This window comes from Chiroxiphia lanceolata, chromosome 29, assembly GCF_009829145.1.
Source record: "Chiroxiphia lanceolata isolate bChiLan1 chromosome 29, bChiLan1.pri, whole genome shotgun sequence".
Taxonomy (NCBI): domain Eukaryota; kingdom Metazoa; phylum Chordata; class Aves; order Passeriformes; family Pipridae; genus Chiroxiphia; species Chiroxiphia lanceolata.
Window position 1 is genome coordinate 1,020,606 of NC_045665.1, and position 15,409 is coordinate 1,036,014.

Sequence of the window (15,409 nt, forward strand, 5' to 3'; positions counted from 1 at the left end):
TGGGATTTGGGATTTGGGATTTGAATCCCCCCCCCATCCCTCCCTGTCATATTTGGGGTCATTCCAGAGGTTTTTCCCCCTCCTTGGGAAGCATTCCCGGGCGCACACAGGGATGTGGGATCCGGCGGGAGCACGGCCCGGAGTTTTATTGCTGGAGCTGCTCCGTCCATCCCGACTCATTCCCGGCTTTTTTCCCACTTCCACGTGTCCCCCCCTCCAAAATCCTGGGTGGTGGTGGGGGGGGGGGTGGCTCCGGCCTCACCTGCTCATCCATCCCCCCGCCAGCCCAATCCCACCCCCCCGCCGGGATGGAGCCAAAGGGGGGGGGCAGCAGAATCCTGGGATGAACCCTGGACATCCTGGGAATGTCCTCGAGGATCGGGAAGGGCCTCAGTGCTGCTGCTCCTCCTCCTCCTCCTCCTCCTGGGGCGGCTTCGGGCGGGAGAAGAATCCCAGCTGGGGGGGAGAGGGAATGGATTGGGGGTGGGAAGAACCCCTGGAGGTGACAGTGACCCCCCAGGTGACACTGTGACCCCCCCAAAGGTGACACTGAACCCCTCAGGGGACACTGTGACCCCCCAAAGGTGACAGTGACCCCCTCAGGGGACACTGTGACCCCCCCAAAGGTGACAGTGACCCCTCCAGGGGACACTGTGACCCCTCCAGGGAACACTGTGACCCCCCCCCCAGGGTGACACTGTGCCACCCCCCCCGGGTGCCATTGGTACCCCCTCACCCAGGTGACACTCTGACCCCTCAGGGTGACACTGTGACCCCCCCAGATGACCCTGTGACCCCCCAGGGTGACACTGTGACCCCCCCCCCAGGGTGACAGTGACCCCCCTCACCCTCCAGAGGCCAAGGTTGAGCAGCGCCAGCAGCAGGAGCCCCCCCAAAGGTGACACTATGACCCCCCAAAGGTGACCCTGTGACCCCCCAGGTGACACTGTGACCCCCCAAAAGGTGACAGTGACCCCCCCTCACCCTCCAGAGGCCGAGGCTGAGCAGCGCCAGCAGCAGGAGCCCCCCCAGGGCGCTGCCCCCCAGGATCCACAGGGACACGGGCACGCGCCGGCCCTGGAGCACCTCCAGCACCAGCTGCGGGAAAACAGGGATTGGAGGCGGGAGAAAAACAAACGGGATTGGAGGGGGGAAGAAAAAACCGGGATGGAGGTGGGAGGGGGAACAGGGAAATTTTTTTTTAGGGGGGGAAGTCGCTCGTACCTCCCTGCGCTGCGCCCCCTCGCCCAGCACCAACACGCCCCCCTGGACCCCCAGCCAGGCGCTGCCCACGATCCGCACGCTCCGGAATTTGGCCTGGAGGAGAGAAAAAGGTGGGATTTGTCCAAATCCCGCCCTCTGGATCCTCCCTGGAGCGGGAGGGGAGGGTGGGGGTCCCCAATTCCCTCCCCCCCGGGGCTCACCCCGCTGAAGAAGCCGCTGTGGAGGGTGCGGAGGAGGCGAACCGAGACCCCCCCGCCGCGCTCCAGCCCCCCCAGGGCACAGCTCAGCTCCTCGCACCACGTGTTGGAACAGTCCTGGGGCGGCAAAGAATTAGGAGAGAGCCGAAAAAAATTCCCAAAATAAATCTGGGACCACACCCCTCCCTCAAAAACCGTCCCCGCGATGCCCACCAGCCTGTCCACGCGCAGAAGGTCTTCGGGGGGCACCGGGACCACCCGTGTCCCCTCGGGGGGGGGTCGCAGCGTGCAGGTGGCCTGGGAGGGGAGAGGGGAGGGTCAGAGGGAGAGGGGAGAGAGAGAGAGAAGAGAGGGTCACAGGGAGAGGGGACGGTGATAGGGAGAAGGGAGAGAGGGAGAGGGAAGGGTCAGAGGGAGAGGGGAGGGAGGGAGGAAGAAGGAAGGGTCAGAGGGGAAAGGGAGGGTCAGAGGGAGAGGGGAGGGTCACAGGGAGAGGGGAGGGTCACAGAGAGAGGGGAGGGTCAGAGGGAGAGGGAAGGGTCAGAGGAAGAGGGGAGAGAGAGAGAGAGAGAGAGAGAGGGAGAAGGGAGGGTTCCGGGGAGAGGGGAGGATCACAGGGAAGAGTCAGATGGAGAGGGGAGGGTTCCAGGGAGAGGGGAGGGAGGGAGAGGATCAGAGGGAGAGGGGAGGGTTCCAGGGAGAGGGGAGGGTCACAGGGAAGGGTCAGAGGGAGAGGGGAGGGAGGGAGAGGGTCAGAGGGAGGGGGAGGGAGGGGGAGGGAGGGAGAGGGGAGAATGAGAGGGAGAAGGAAGGGTCAGAGGGAGAGGGAAGGATCAGAGGGAGAGGGGAGGGTCACAGGGACAAGGGAGGGTCACAGGGAGAGGGGAAGGTCACAGGGAGGGTGCAGGGACCCCCCCCGAGCCCCCCCGAGCCCCCCCGAGCCCCCCCAGCCTCACGTTGTCCCCGGCCAGCACGCGGGTGACAGACAGGAGGGTGGCCCGGCCGTGTCCCAGCGCCGGCAGCGCCACGTGCAGGGTGAGGTTGTGCGCGGAGTAACACCCCAAATTCTGCACCTGGGGGGGGGAGAATGATGAGACAGGACCCCCCACCCCCCTATTTGGGGACCCCCCGGGACCCCCCGCGCCTCACCCTGACCGTGGTGCTGAACTCGGGGCCGGGGCCGTGGGGTTGAACCTCGTAGCGCTGCAGGTTGGTGTCACTGTCACCAGAGAGGGGACACGGGGGTGGGGTGGGGGGGTCACATCGGGTGCGTGTGTTCCCCTGTGACCCCCCCCCGCGAGCCCCCAGCCCCACCTGGACAGGAACAGGTCGGGCTCGTAGAGGATGGGGACAGAAATCCGGGCCAGGTTGTCCTCGGGCGTGGCCTCGGTGCTGTCGCTGGAGTGGGGAGGGGTAGGGTTAAAAAAATACAAAAAAGGGTTAAAAAATACAAAAAAGGGTTAAAAATAATAATAATAAAGGTTAAAAAAATATAAAAGAGGTTAAAAAAAACCCCCACAACCAAAAAAAAGGTTAAAAAATATAAAAGAGGTTAATAAAACAAAACAAACAAAAAAAAAGGGTTAAAAATAGAAGAAAAAGTTTTTAAAAAAAAGTCCCAAAAAAGGGTGAGAAATAGAGCAAAAAAGGTAAAAAATAAAAAAAAAAAAAAGGTTAAAAAAAAAAAAGGTAAAAAAAAAAACAAAACAAAACAAAATGAGTAAAACCAAAATACTAAAGAGGTGGGATTTTTATAAAAAAAAATACAAAAATAAAATCCCCCTTACCTGGTGGCCTCGAGCGTGACCTCGGCGTGATCCAGCAGGACGGAGCAGCTGAACTCCAGCTCCAGGGTGAAGGATACCTGGGGGGGGGGTCAGGGGGTGGGATGGGGGTTTGGGGGTCCCAGGAGGGGTCTCAGGGGGGTGTCCCGGGGGGTCCTACCTTGGCGTGGGAGCGGAACACGGGGTACCCGACGCTGCAGCGCCAGCGGTGCCCCCCCAGCGCCGAGCATTCCAACTTCACCGCGCCGGGATCCTGCCGGGAAGGGGGGACACGGAGTTGGGGGGACACGGGAAACAGGGAGGGGGGTGATGGACCCCCTCCAGAGGGGAGCTGGGGGGGATACCGGGGGGGTTTATCCCCGCTGAGGGGGGGTTGGGAACACACAAGGGACCCCCAGGTCCCACTTGGGATGAGCCAGGGGATGCAGTGGACCCCCCTCATCCCATCTAGAAGGGATTGGGGGGACACAACAGACCCCCCCATCCCACCTGGAACAAGTTTGGGGACCCAATGGAACAGCCTCAGCCCCCCTATCCCACCTGGAAGGGGTTGGGGACACAACAGACCCCCATGTCCCACCTGGAAGGGGTTTGAGGACCCAATGAAACACTCTCACCCCCCTTCATCCCACCTGGAAGGGGTTGGGGACCCAATGGAACACCCCCCCACTCATCCCACCTGGAATGGGTTTGGGGACCCAATGGAACACCCTCACCCCCCTCATCCCACCTGGAAGGGGTTGGGGGCACAACAGACCCCCATGTCCCACCTGGAAGGGGTTTGGGGACCCCATGGAACACTCCCACCCCCCCATCCCACCTGGAATGGGTTGGGACAAGAACGACCCAGAGCTTCCCTGGAAGACTCGAGTCCCCCTCTTTGTCCTGCTGGGGGGACAGGGGGACCAGGGATGCCGAGGGGGGGGTTCCCCAGGGATTTGGGTGCCCCCCCAGGGCTGTACCTGGAGCACGAGGCTGGAGAAGTGGAGATTCCCGGAGAGCCGCAGCCACAGGCTGGCGTTGTAGGCGTTCTCCTCCCGGTTTTCCAGCTCCACCCGCACCAGCATCCGCCTCCGGCCCTTCCGCAGGACGTGGGGGCTCTGCCTGCCATCCCAGGGGTCACGGGGGATCCCGGGGACACCACGGGGACACCGGGAAGGACACGGGGGGTACCTGGAGCCGGCGATGTCCGCGCTGGCCCGGAGCACCAGGTCGGTGACACACTCGTCGTCCTCCCCACAGTCCTTGAAAAACGGGATCTGCGAGGAGCCTGGGCGTGATCCCGGTGTCCAGGGGGGAATCCCGATGTCCAGGAGGGATCCCAGGATCCGGTCACACCCTTCCCAGTACCCACCAGCTTGCGGAGGGAGGTGGGAGACGCCTCATCCAGCACCGGCCCCGTGGACTCGTCCAGGGCCCAGCTGAGGGTGAGGCCGAGGGGCCGCAGGTAATCCGAGGTGTCCTGTGGGATCGGGGGATCCCGTCAGCCCACGGGAATGGAGGGTGGGAAGAGCCTCCCCCACCCCTCCCATGGGGCAAGGAGGGGTCCCAGGACTGACCAGGACGTGGAAGGGGACACGGATGCAGCTCTGCCTTCCCAGAGGGAGCTCGATCCGGCGCTGGAGCAGCCGACGGGAGCCCGAGTCGAAGGCGGCGCGGGATCCCGGGATCCGCTCCTCCAGGGACACGTTGTACCGGAGATCTGGGGGGCAGCGAGGGAGGGGCTCAGGGGCAGGGGCACCCACGGGGGTGGGGGCACCCTGGGATGCTCCAGCAGGACTCCAGGGAAGTCCTGGGATACTCCAGGGACACCCTGGGATGCTCCAGCAGGACTCCAGGGAAGTCCTGGGATGCACCCCAGGGATGCTCTGGAGGGGCTCCAGAGAAGTCCTGGGATGCTCCAGGAACACCCTGGGATGCTCTAGAGATGCTCCAGGAAAGGCTGGGATGCTTTCCCTGGGATGACACCATGGGATGTTCTGGAGAGGCTTCCGTGCCATCCCGGGGTGCTCCAGGGTTCTCCAGGAGTGCCATATGGATGCTCTGGAATCCCATAGGATGCTCCCAGTGCACTGAGATGCTCTAGGGCCTCCAGGATGCTCCAGGGATTCTCCAGGGCTCCCCGGGATGCTCCTGGGTTCTCCCACAGACACTCCAGGAATGTTCCAGGGACACCCCAGGGACACCCTGGGATGCTCCTGGAGTGCTCCTGAGTTCTCCAAGGCCAACCTGGGATGTTCCAGGACTCCCTGGGACGCCCCGGGGATGCTCTGGGGATACGCTGGGATGTCACAAGGACACTCCAGGACCCTTTGAGACGCTTCCAGGATGCTCCAGGGATGCTCCAGTGCCCCCCCCGGGATGCTCCAAGGGCCCTGCAGCCCCCCCGGTGCCCACACTCACCGATATCCATGGCTCCGGGGCTCCGGGAGCGTGTCCCGGCCCGGAAGCAGATCCGGGCACGGAGGCAGACGGCACCGGAGCCGCCGCGCTGGCAGTTCCTGCGGGTGACACTGATGGCCCCCGGCTCCACGGACACCCCCACGGACACCCGGACGATCCGGCGGGACCTGAGGGACAGCGGGATTGTGTGGGGACAGGGACGGGGACGGGGACAGGGATCCCGCTGCAGGATCGGGAAATGGAGGCACGGAGGGGGCTGGGAGGGTCTCGGGAGCATCCCAGGGTCTCACGAGGGGAAACTGAGGCACGGAGTCCCTGTCCCCGGGGTGTCCCTGTCCCCAGGGTGTCCCTGTCCCCCCTGAATGTCCCCATCCCCTTCCATTTCCCTGTCCCCCCTGAATGTCCCTGTCCCCAGGGTGTCCCTGTTCCTGGGGTGTCCCTGTCCCCCCTGAATGTCCCTGTCCCCAGGGTGTCCCTCTCCCCGGGGTGTCCCTGTCCCCCCTGAATGTCCCTGTCCCTTTCCATATCCCTGCCCCCGGGGTGTCCCTACCCCCGAGGTGTCCCTGTCCCCCCTGAATGTCCCTGTCCCCTTCATGTCCCTGTCCCTCCCAAATGTCCCCATGCCCCTCCATATCCCTGTCCCCGGGATGTCCCTGTCCCCCCTGAACCTCCCTGTCCCCCCTTCATGACCCTGTCCCCTCCCCTACCCCCCTTCCCGGACTCACCGCAGCACCACGGCCGCCCCTTGCGCCCCCACGGCCACGTCCACCAGCCCGTCCCCGTCCATGTCCATCCGTCCGTCCACGCTGATCCCGAAATAGCGGAGGTTCCACCCCAGCGCCGCCGCCTCGATGCGCTGGGAACGAAGCGTTTTGCGGGCAGCGCTTTCCACCCCCCACCCCGAGCCCCTCCCGGCCCCTCCCGGCGCTCCCGGTGCCGTCTCACCTGCTTGTGCCGGGGCACGAGGGTGCCCGGGGCGCCGTGGAACACGTAGAGGGCCCCGCGGTGCCCGTCCTCCAGCGGGGCACCCACCACGGCGCCCGCCAGCCCGTCCTGCCCCAGGTCCGGCACCGCGCCCAGCGCGGAGCCGAACCGCGAGTCCTGCGGCTTCACCTCGGGGTGCAGCGACCCTGCGGGGCTCAGGTGGCCCTGGGGGGGCGCGGGGAGGGCCCTCGGTACCCCCCCCAAATCCTGCTGTGTTCCCCTCCATCACCTCGATTCCCCCAGACTCCCCCGACCTCTCCATTCCCCAGTCCCTGCATCCCTGCAGTCCCTCTGCTTCCCACTGCCCTCCCCAATCCCCTGCACTCACCTGCAGCCCCCTCGATCCCGCTGTGTTACCCGATCCCCCCACTCACCCCTCCCACCCGCCCCCTCAGCCCCTCACCTGCCCCTCATGACACAGATACCCCCCTCAGCCTCCCCCCCAGCCCCTCACGGCACAGGGACCCCTCCCACCCTCACCTGCCCCCCATGGCACAGGTACCCCTCCCACCCACCCCCTCAGCCCCTGACCTGCCACCCTCCTCCCCATGCACTACAGATCCCCCCCTCCCTCTCTTGCCCCCCCGAAGCCCCTTCCCAGCCCCTCCCAGCCCCTGCGGTGCCCCCCCTGACCTGCCCCACGCGGTACAGGTAGACCTTCCCCGCCTCCCTGCTCTGGCCCCCCAGGTAGGTGGGCGCTGCCACCAGCAGCAGGTCGGTGGCCCCGTCCCCCTCCAGGTCCAGGGCCAGCACCTCGCTGCCGAAGTAGGAGCCGATCTGGGGGGGTGCAGAAGGGCTGTGAGGCCACGGGGGGTGGGACGAACGCCACCCCCTCGGCCCCTCTGCCTCCCCTCACCTGCTCCCCCATCAGCGTCTGGGTCACTGTCACGGTGCCCGCGGGGTCCAGCTGGAAGAGGAGGACTTTGCCCTTGTGCTGGAATCGGGGGGCTCCGGCCACCAACAGGCGCTGCCCCCCCGGCAGCCGCAGCGAGGACACCGAGTAACCTGAGGGGGGCAGCGGGGTCAGCCCTGGGCACACGGGACCCCCGGGGTGCCCTAAATATCAGGATCACAGATATCTGGACTGCAAGCATCTCAGCATCCCGAATATCCGTGACACGGAGGGTCCCCTCTTCACCCCGTGTCTCCGGCATGTGGAGGGTTCCTGTTTCATCCCGTGGCCAGAACATGGACCGTGCCTGGCTCACCCCCCATCCCTGGGGACACGGAGAATCCCATGTGCCCCTCGAGATCTCTGGGACACAGAACATCCCTGGCTCACCCCCCATCCCTGGGGACATGGAGAATCCCACATGCCCCCCGAGATCTCCTGGAAAAGGAACATCCCTGGTTCATTTCAGATCTCAAGAATATAGAGTATCCCTGGTTTCCCCCCATCCCTGGGGACACCCCCGTACCGAGATACGCTGCGTGGTTCTTCAGCTCCAGCGGGAATTCCCCCTGGAAAGCTTCCCGGGGTGGGATGATGCGCCCTCGCCTGCTCTCCTCCAGCACGCCCCCCTCCCAGTCGTAGGCTCCCACCATTCCAAAGAGGATCCCGTCCTGCCGGGATGGGAGGGACGTGTCACCGCCACCCCCCCCTAAGGTCACCATCCCATCCCAGGGCACTCAGCAGGGCCGGGACGGGCTTCCCGGCGGGATCACCTCGAGGAGGTGGATGGAGAAGCCGATCTGGGACATCTCCAGCTCGAAGGCGCTCTCGTTGTCCTCACGGGTGCCTGACCGCGGTAGGGAGGGGACGCTGTTCCTCCAGCCACGCGCTTCCAGCCGCAATTCCCGTCCCTTCCCGACCTCCCGGCCCCAGTGCGGCACCTTCGAGGCTGAAGATCCGATCTCCCAGCGCATCCACGATGTCGTTGAGGGCGGCCTCGTCGGTGACGTTGAAGAAGTACTTCTCGTCGGGGTCGCTGGCGATGAACTTGATCTCCCGGATGAAATCCTCGGGATCCTGCTGCCGCCGCAGGTAGTGCCCCAGGACCTGCGGGAGGGACGGGGGTCAGGGGGACTCCTCCCTCCCGGGGTGGAGGGGACACGGGGACAGGGATCAGGGGGACTCCTCCCTCTCGGGGCGGAGGGGACACGGGGACAGGGGTCACCGGGACAACCCCCCCGGGGTGGAGGGGGACACGGGGCCGGGGCTCACGGCGATGGCGTAGCGGGTGATGTTGCGCTTCTCGCACTCTGCCAGCGCCGCCGGCAGCTCCTCCCCGTCGTGGGACTCCCCGTCCGTCACCACCAGCAGCAGCCGCGCGGCCCCCGAGCGCCCGCCCCGCTCGGCGCTGAAGGACTCGGCGCTGCCGGAACGAACGGGGCCGTCAGCACGAGCCCCGTCCTAATCCCGCTCCCGGTCCCCACCCTGCTCCCAACCCGGACCCCGATCTCAACCCCAACCCTGAGCCACATCCCAGTCCCAAACCCGACCCCAATCTCAACCCTGACCCCAATCTCAACCCTGACCCAAACCCTGACTCGATCCTAACCCTGATACCGATTCCAGTACTGATCCCAATTCTAAGACAAACCCTGACTTGCTTTCAACCCTGTCTCCAATCTCAACCCCAACCCTGATCCAGATCCCAGTCCTGACCCCAATCTCAACCCCAACCCTGATCCAGATCCCAGACCCAGTCCTGACCCCGACCTCAACCCCAACCCTGATCCACATCCCAATCCCAGTCCTGACCCCAATCCCAACCCTCATCCAAACCCTGACTCGATCCTAACCCTGATACCGGTTCCAACACTGATCCCAATCCCCAAATTAATCCCAACCCCAACTCTGCCCCCAGTCCTGACCCAAACCCCAATCCCTATCGCGATCCAAATCGCGACACCAATCCAACCCTGACCACAATCCCCACCCCTGATCTCAATCCCAATCCCAACCCTGACCTCAACCCTGACCCCAATCCCAACCCTGACCCCACTCCCGCTCCCGTTCCCGCTCCGGAGCCCACCAGGCCTGCTGGATGGCCATGGCCGTGCGCGTCTCCCTCCCCTCCTGCCGCGTCAGGTTCCGGGCGGCCTCGAGCAGGGCCTGGGCCGTGGGGTGCTGCCCCAGCGCCCACTCCTGCACCACCTCCTCCCCGTACTGCAGCACCCCCACCTGAAACAGGGGGGGTCAGAGCCAGCGGGACCCCCAAATCCACAGGGAACCCACCAAAATCCCTGGGAACGCCCAAATCCTCAGGGACCCCTCAAATCCCCGGGGTGCTGCCCCAGTGCCCACTCCTGCATCACCCACTCCCTGTACTGCAGCATCCCCACCTGAAACGAGGGGAGATCCAAGCCAGGGACCCCCCCAAAATCCCCAGGGGACTCCCTCCAAGTTCCCAGGGAAAATCCCAAATCCTCAGGACCCCTCAAATCCGGGGGGTGCTGCCCCAGCACCCACTCCTGCACCACCCACTCCCTGTACTGCAGCACCCCCACCTGAAACAGGAGGGGTCAGAGCCAGCGGGACCCCCAAATCCACAGGGAACCCACCAAAATCCCTGGGAATGCCCAAATCCTCAGGGACCCCTCAAATCCCCGGGGTGCTGCCCCAGTGCCCACTCCTGCATCACCCACTCCCTGTACTGCAGCACCCCCACCTGAAACAGGAGGGGTCAGAGCCAGCGGGACCCCCAAATCCACAGGAGACCCCCCCTCCAAATCCCATAGGACCCCCTAATCCCTGGCAAAGGGCACCCTTGACCCCCCCAAAACCACCACCAGCCAGCACCACCCCAGGGGTGGCATCACCCTTGGGGACAATGACATCACTCTAGGGGTGGCATCACCCCGAGGGTGGTACCTATCATCACTACCACCCCAGGGACAGCAGCATAGCCCTGGGGACAATCACCTTGCCCCGGGCATAACAATACCCTGGGCACACCATTATAGCCCCGGGAACACTGTCCCAGCCTTGGGGGACACCACGGTGGCCCCGGTGCCACCCCCTGACCTGGGTCTGCCCGGGGCCGATGAAGAAGCGCCCCAGGATGTTCCCGAGGAATTCCTGCACCTCCTCCCAGGGGTAGATGCTGTTGGAGCCGTCCAGCACCAGGACAATGTCCATGTAGGTGGAGCAGCCTGGTAGAGGGACACAGCGACACCCGGGTGGCACCTCCCAGTCCGTCCCAGTCCATCCCAGTCCATCCCAGTCCGTCCCAGCGCCCCACTCACGCTGTGCCGTGGGCGCGACCGTCTCCACGAGCTGCAGCTCCTCGTCCAGGCGGACGCAGCGGCCGGAGCTGAACACGGAGGTGCCGCATTCCTGGGACCAAAGCGGGGCACACGCCTGGCGGGGAAGCGGGGAGGGTGACACGGGCGACACAGCAGCGGGTGACATCCCGCCCCGGTTTCCCCCCGCGGCCGCTCCGCGCTCACCACGAACCCGCCGTCCTTGGAGCCCACCAGGGTCATCCCGAGGTGTCCGGCGCTGCCGCGGAGCCACGGCGCTGTGTCCCCTCGGGGACACGGGGACAGAGACGGGGTCAGCACCGTGGGGACACCTTCCCCCCCCCCACACCCCGGAACCTCCCCCCGCGGTCACAGCCACCCCGCCTCCCCCCTCCCCAATACCGAGGTTGGCCTTGGCGCAGGAGGAGTTTTGGGGTCCCACGCCGCACTTGTAGACGTCGCCTTGACCGTCCCCATCCCACGGGGCCCCCACCAGCAGCCTGGGGGGACGCGGGGAGGACACGAGGACACGGTCGCAAAGAGGGACACGGGGAGGGGACACGGGGAGGGGACACGGGGAGGGGACAGGGGGTCCCCCCCGTCCCGCTCTGACCCCGTCAGCGCGTTTTGGGGGCACCGCGCCAGGTCCTGCCGCCCCCGCTTCCGTCTGTCTGTCTGTCTGTCTGTCCGGCCGCCCGGCCGTGGCTGCTCCGGCCGCCCTGCCCGCCTCAGCTTCCCCTTCCTCACCTCAGCCCCCCTTTCCCTCCCTCCATTCCCTCCTTTCCTGCCTCAGTTTCCCCGTCTCCACCTCCCCTTCCCCGCGGGCTGTCGGGGGGGGGGGGGGGCGCTTTTTGAGCCCCCCTGCCCGTGTCCGCGTCCCCCCCCCGTCCCCCCTCGCGGGTCACTCACCCCCTGTCGCCGTCGCCCCCCCGCTGCAGCACCCGGTACCCGAACTGGGACTCGGGGGGGCCCCGGAACACCCGCGGGTGCTCCACATCGATGTTGAACCCCGCGCAGAGCCCTGGAGGGGGGACGGGGGGGTCCTCAAGGGGGTGGGGGGCACACACGGACCTTCCCCATCCAGCGGCACCCCAGGGGGGGGGATGATCGGGGTGCCCGGTGTGGGGGGAACTCTCTCCCCCACGGACAGAGCCCCCAGCCCCCCAAATTAATCCCCCCGTGCCTCAGTTTCCCCGCGCGGGGGGGAGCGGGGGGAGTCCTCACTGGGAAGGGGGGGGTTTGAACCTGCCCCGACCCCCCCCCGTGCTGGGGCTGGAAATCCCCCCTTTTTTTTTTTTTGTCTTTTCCCCCCCCCCCCCCTCAGAAATGTAAAGATTTTCCATCAAAGCCGGCTTTTAGTTCCTCTTGCGGGTTCTCCTTCCCACCCTCACCCGCCCCAAATCCAGGGGGATTTCGGGGGTACCCTCCCTTCAAAAAAAAAAAACCCACCCCCCAAAACATATTGGAATTACTAAACCCCGCCTGTTTTACCCCAAATTCCCCCCCTCCGGACACTCAGCGCGGGGGGCGAACCGCGCTTGGCTGCGCTCGGGTTAATGAGCACCCGGCTCCGCGCCCTCCCCCCGCCTCCAGCAGCCCCCAAACCCCTCGATTTCACCCCAAAACACCCTGAAACACCCCGAAACTGCCCAGTTTTGGGGGGGTCTTTTACCTGGGAGCAGGAGCAGCGCCGGGAGCACCCCCTGGCCCCCCACCCCCCACATGGTCGTGCTGCAGCTCAAAGGTGACTCCGGCTCCAGCCGGGACAAAATCCCGGTTTTTTTCCCTTTTTATTTTTTTTTTTCCTCTTTTTTTAATATTTTTTTCCCTCCTCCTTCATCTTCAATTGGCTGCTAAAAATAAATGTGGTTTTGGGGCGGGGGGGGGGGGGGGGGCAAAGAGTTCGGGGAAAAAAACAGGCGAAGTGGTAAAAACACGAGGAAAAAGGGGAGCGGGAAGGAGGAGGGCGCGGGATTTTGGAGACGGGGGGCACTAAGGGGATTTTCCCCTTTTCCTGGAAAAATGAGATGGGAAAAGGGTGCCCCCCTGTCCCCCCAAGGACTGACCCACCCGGAGGTGGCCGCGACACCTGGAACTTCCCCATGGGGACCGGGATGGGGGGAGTTGGGATAAAGGGGCTCGGGGATCTCTGGCGGGGTTTGGGTGGGACCCGGGTGGATTTTGAGGTGGATTTAGGTGGATTTCGGGTTGCCACGTCCTCCGGATGACACCGCCACCTCCCGGACACCGTCCAGGCTCCTTTCCGAGGAGGAGGAGACAGGATGACCGCGGTGTCTCCCCCCACCCATCCCATCCCACCCCACCCGCCGCTCCTGGCGCTGCCCCGGGCGCGCGCGAGACCCCCCAAAAACTCCAAGGAGTTGTTGGAAGAGCCGCGGGTGCTCCGGCAGCGGCAGGTTTGAGTCTGGAAGGCGCCCGGAGCGATGCCGTTGTGTATTCCCAGATCCAGAGCCGCGCCATCCCGGCGGAGTCGCCCGCCGGGATCTCCCTCCCGGAGTTTGTTGTAGGAGAGCTCGAGGCCGTGGAGGGGTTTTGGGAAGCTCGGGGGGCACCTGGGGCAGCTCCAGATCCATTCCCGGGATCTGCCTGGCACGGGATCCCCACCACCACCCCCCGCCAGCGCCAGGAGCCAGATCCCGCCGGTGCCAGGGATACCTCAGGGGCGGGAAGGGGGATCCAGGCAGCCCTTGGAGGAGAGGGGGGTGCTGAGGGGATCCCAATCCCATCCCCAGGAAGCCCCGGGATCCCTCCCCCGGGTGGCACCTGGATCTGGTAGGATGAGGACAGGGAAATCCTCCCTTGGGGATTGGATCCCAGCGGGGAATTACTGGGGGCTGGCTCCTGTGGGAATTGGGGATTTGATCCCAGGGGATTGAGGTCTGGACCCCTGTGGGATCAGGGACTGGATCCTGGGGGATTGGGGTCTCAGATCCTGCAGAGGTTGGAGGTGGGATCCTGGAGATTGGATCCCCAAGGGATTAATGACTGGATCCAGGGACTGGGATCTGGATCCTCTGGGGATCAGGAAGAAGAGAGGGTGAAACAGGGGGGAGAAGTTGGATTCCATGGGGATCAGGGACTGGATCCTGATTGGAGGATCGGGAGGATTGGAATAGGATTGAGGATGAGATCCTGAGAGGATTGGGGACAGGATTCCTGGGAGATCAGGGACTCCCAGACCAGAGTGGGGCAGAGGTTGGGGGATTGAATCCCAGGGATCAGAGACCAGATCCTGAGGACTGGGGGACTGGATCCCAAGGATCAGCAAATGGATTGGGTGGGACACACATGACATGATGGGATCCCTGGGGATCAGGAACAGTATCCTTGGGGAATTGGGGACTGGATCAGGGGGGTCAGGGCCAAATTCCAGGGGTTTCCTCTACCAGATCCAGGGGCCAGAGGGAGAGCCCAAACCCCCCAGATCCCATAGGATTTGGGACAGCAGATCCTGTGGAATTTGGGACACCAGATCCCTGCAGGTCCAGCTCAGCCCAAATATCCACCCAACCCTTCCTCTTCCTCTTTTTCCTGATAGGAAGGGGGGGGACTCCCCAGGTCCAGCCCCCCTCCTTGGCTCCTCGCTGAGATTTTTTTGGGTGGGTTTGGGAAATTAAAAAAAAAAAAAAAAAGAGGGAAAAAAATTCAAACTCCGGGATTTTGGGACAGAGGGAAACTTGTGCTGGGCTGTGGGACGGGGCTGGAATTTTCAGGGAAGGGAAAAAAAAACAGGAAACGAGGAGAAAAACGGACAAAGGGCGACTGTGCGGCCACGGACGGGACCCCCCCCTACCAGGTAGGGCCCCCCCTGTCATGGGGGACACCGAGGGAAAAATGGGAATTGTGGGGATGGGGCCAGGGAGGGACTTGGGGGCTGGATTGGGGGGTCAGGGGGCCCGGGGGGTGCCTGGGAAGGGCCCCCCTCCACCTTTCCCAGCGCCACCGGAGGGGGAATCTCGGCCTCGTTGATCCTGTTCCTGCTCCAGACGGACTCCAACTTCTGCTCCAGGGTCTGGGGACACAGGCAGGGGGGAAATGAGGGAAATTGGGAAAAAGGGGGGGGGAAATGAGGGCCAGGGGTGGGAAGAGAGGGATAAGACAGGGGTTGGAATTGGGAAATGGGATAGAACAGAGAGCAGAGTGGGGGAAAGGGGGATAAAGTGAGTCAGAGTGGGGAGAAATGGGATAAAACAGGGTTCAGGATTGGGACAACAGACACAAAATGTTCAGAATTGGGAAAATGGGATAACCCCGAGTCTGTTCCAAGGGATTTAAGGGCCTGTGAGGGAATTCTGGGCGGATTCAGGGGCTCTGGACTCACCTGGAGGTCGCGCTGGAGCTGCTGCAGCTGCGGGGGAGCCTCATCCCACTCCGGATCCTCCCTCCTTCCCAGTGCCCAAACACCACTGGACACCCCAAATCCAACCCCCAAATCCCACCCCAAAAATCCCCTCGGCCCCCCCCTCACCCCATGTGGGCCCCCTGGGGTGCAGTGAGTTGGTCTGGGCTCAGCTGGGGTGGGAATGGCAACTGTGGAGGGATGGGATGGGATGGAGAGGATGGGATGGGTGGGGTGGGATGGAGAGGATGGGATGGGTGGGATGGGAT

General features: G+C 64.3%; 2 protein-coding genes across 2 annotated transcripts in view; one reads left to right on the top strand and one right to left on the bottom strand.

Moving 5' to 3' along the window:
- The window catches only part of LOC116799863 (E3 ubiquitin-protein ligase RNF115-like), a 94,466-nt gene that overhangs the window by 11,313 nt on the left and 67,744 nt on the right, over positions 1–15,409 (top strand). The gene's annotated exons all lie outside the window — the stretch shown is intronic.
- Positions 120–12,551, bottom strand: LOC116799881 (integrin alpha-10-like). Its single transcript, XM_032713350.1, has 30 exons — positions 12,453–12,551; positions 11,690–11,801; positions 11,183–11,280; positions 10,988–11,067; positions 10,784–10,898; positions 10,563–10,690; positions 9,571–9,719; positions 8,757–8,907; positions 8,426–8,591; positions 8,258–8,331; positions 8,011–8,155; positions 7,449–7,597; positions 7,226–7,369; positions 6,554–6,757; positions 6,334–6,464; positions 5,609–5,775; positions 4,765–4,907; positions 4,560–4,667; positions 4,379–4,464; positions 4,168–4,309; positions 3,366–3,458; positions 3,209–3,285; positions 2,736–2,819; positions 2,571–2,640; positions 2,378–2,494; positions 1,635–1,718; positions 1,425–1,538; positions 1,225–1,317; positions 985–1,098; positions 120–456 (listed from the first exon to the last, which is right to left on the bottom strand). Exons 1-30 carry the CDS (start codon positions 12,502–12,504, stop codon positions 391–393), a joined length of 3,456 nt encoding a protein of 1,151 aa, XP_032569241.1. The 5' UTR covers positions 12,505–12,551; the 3' UTR covers positions 120–390.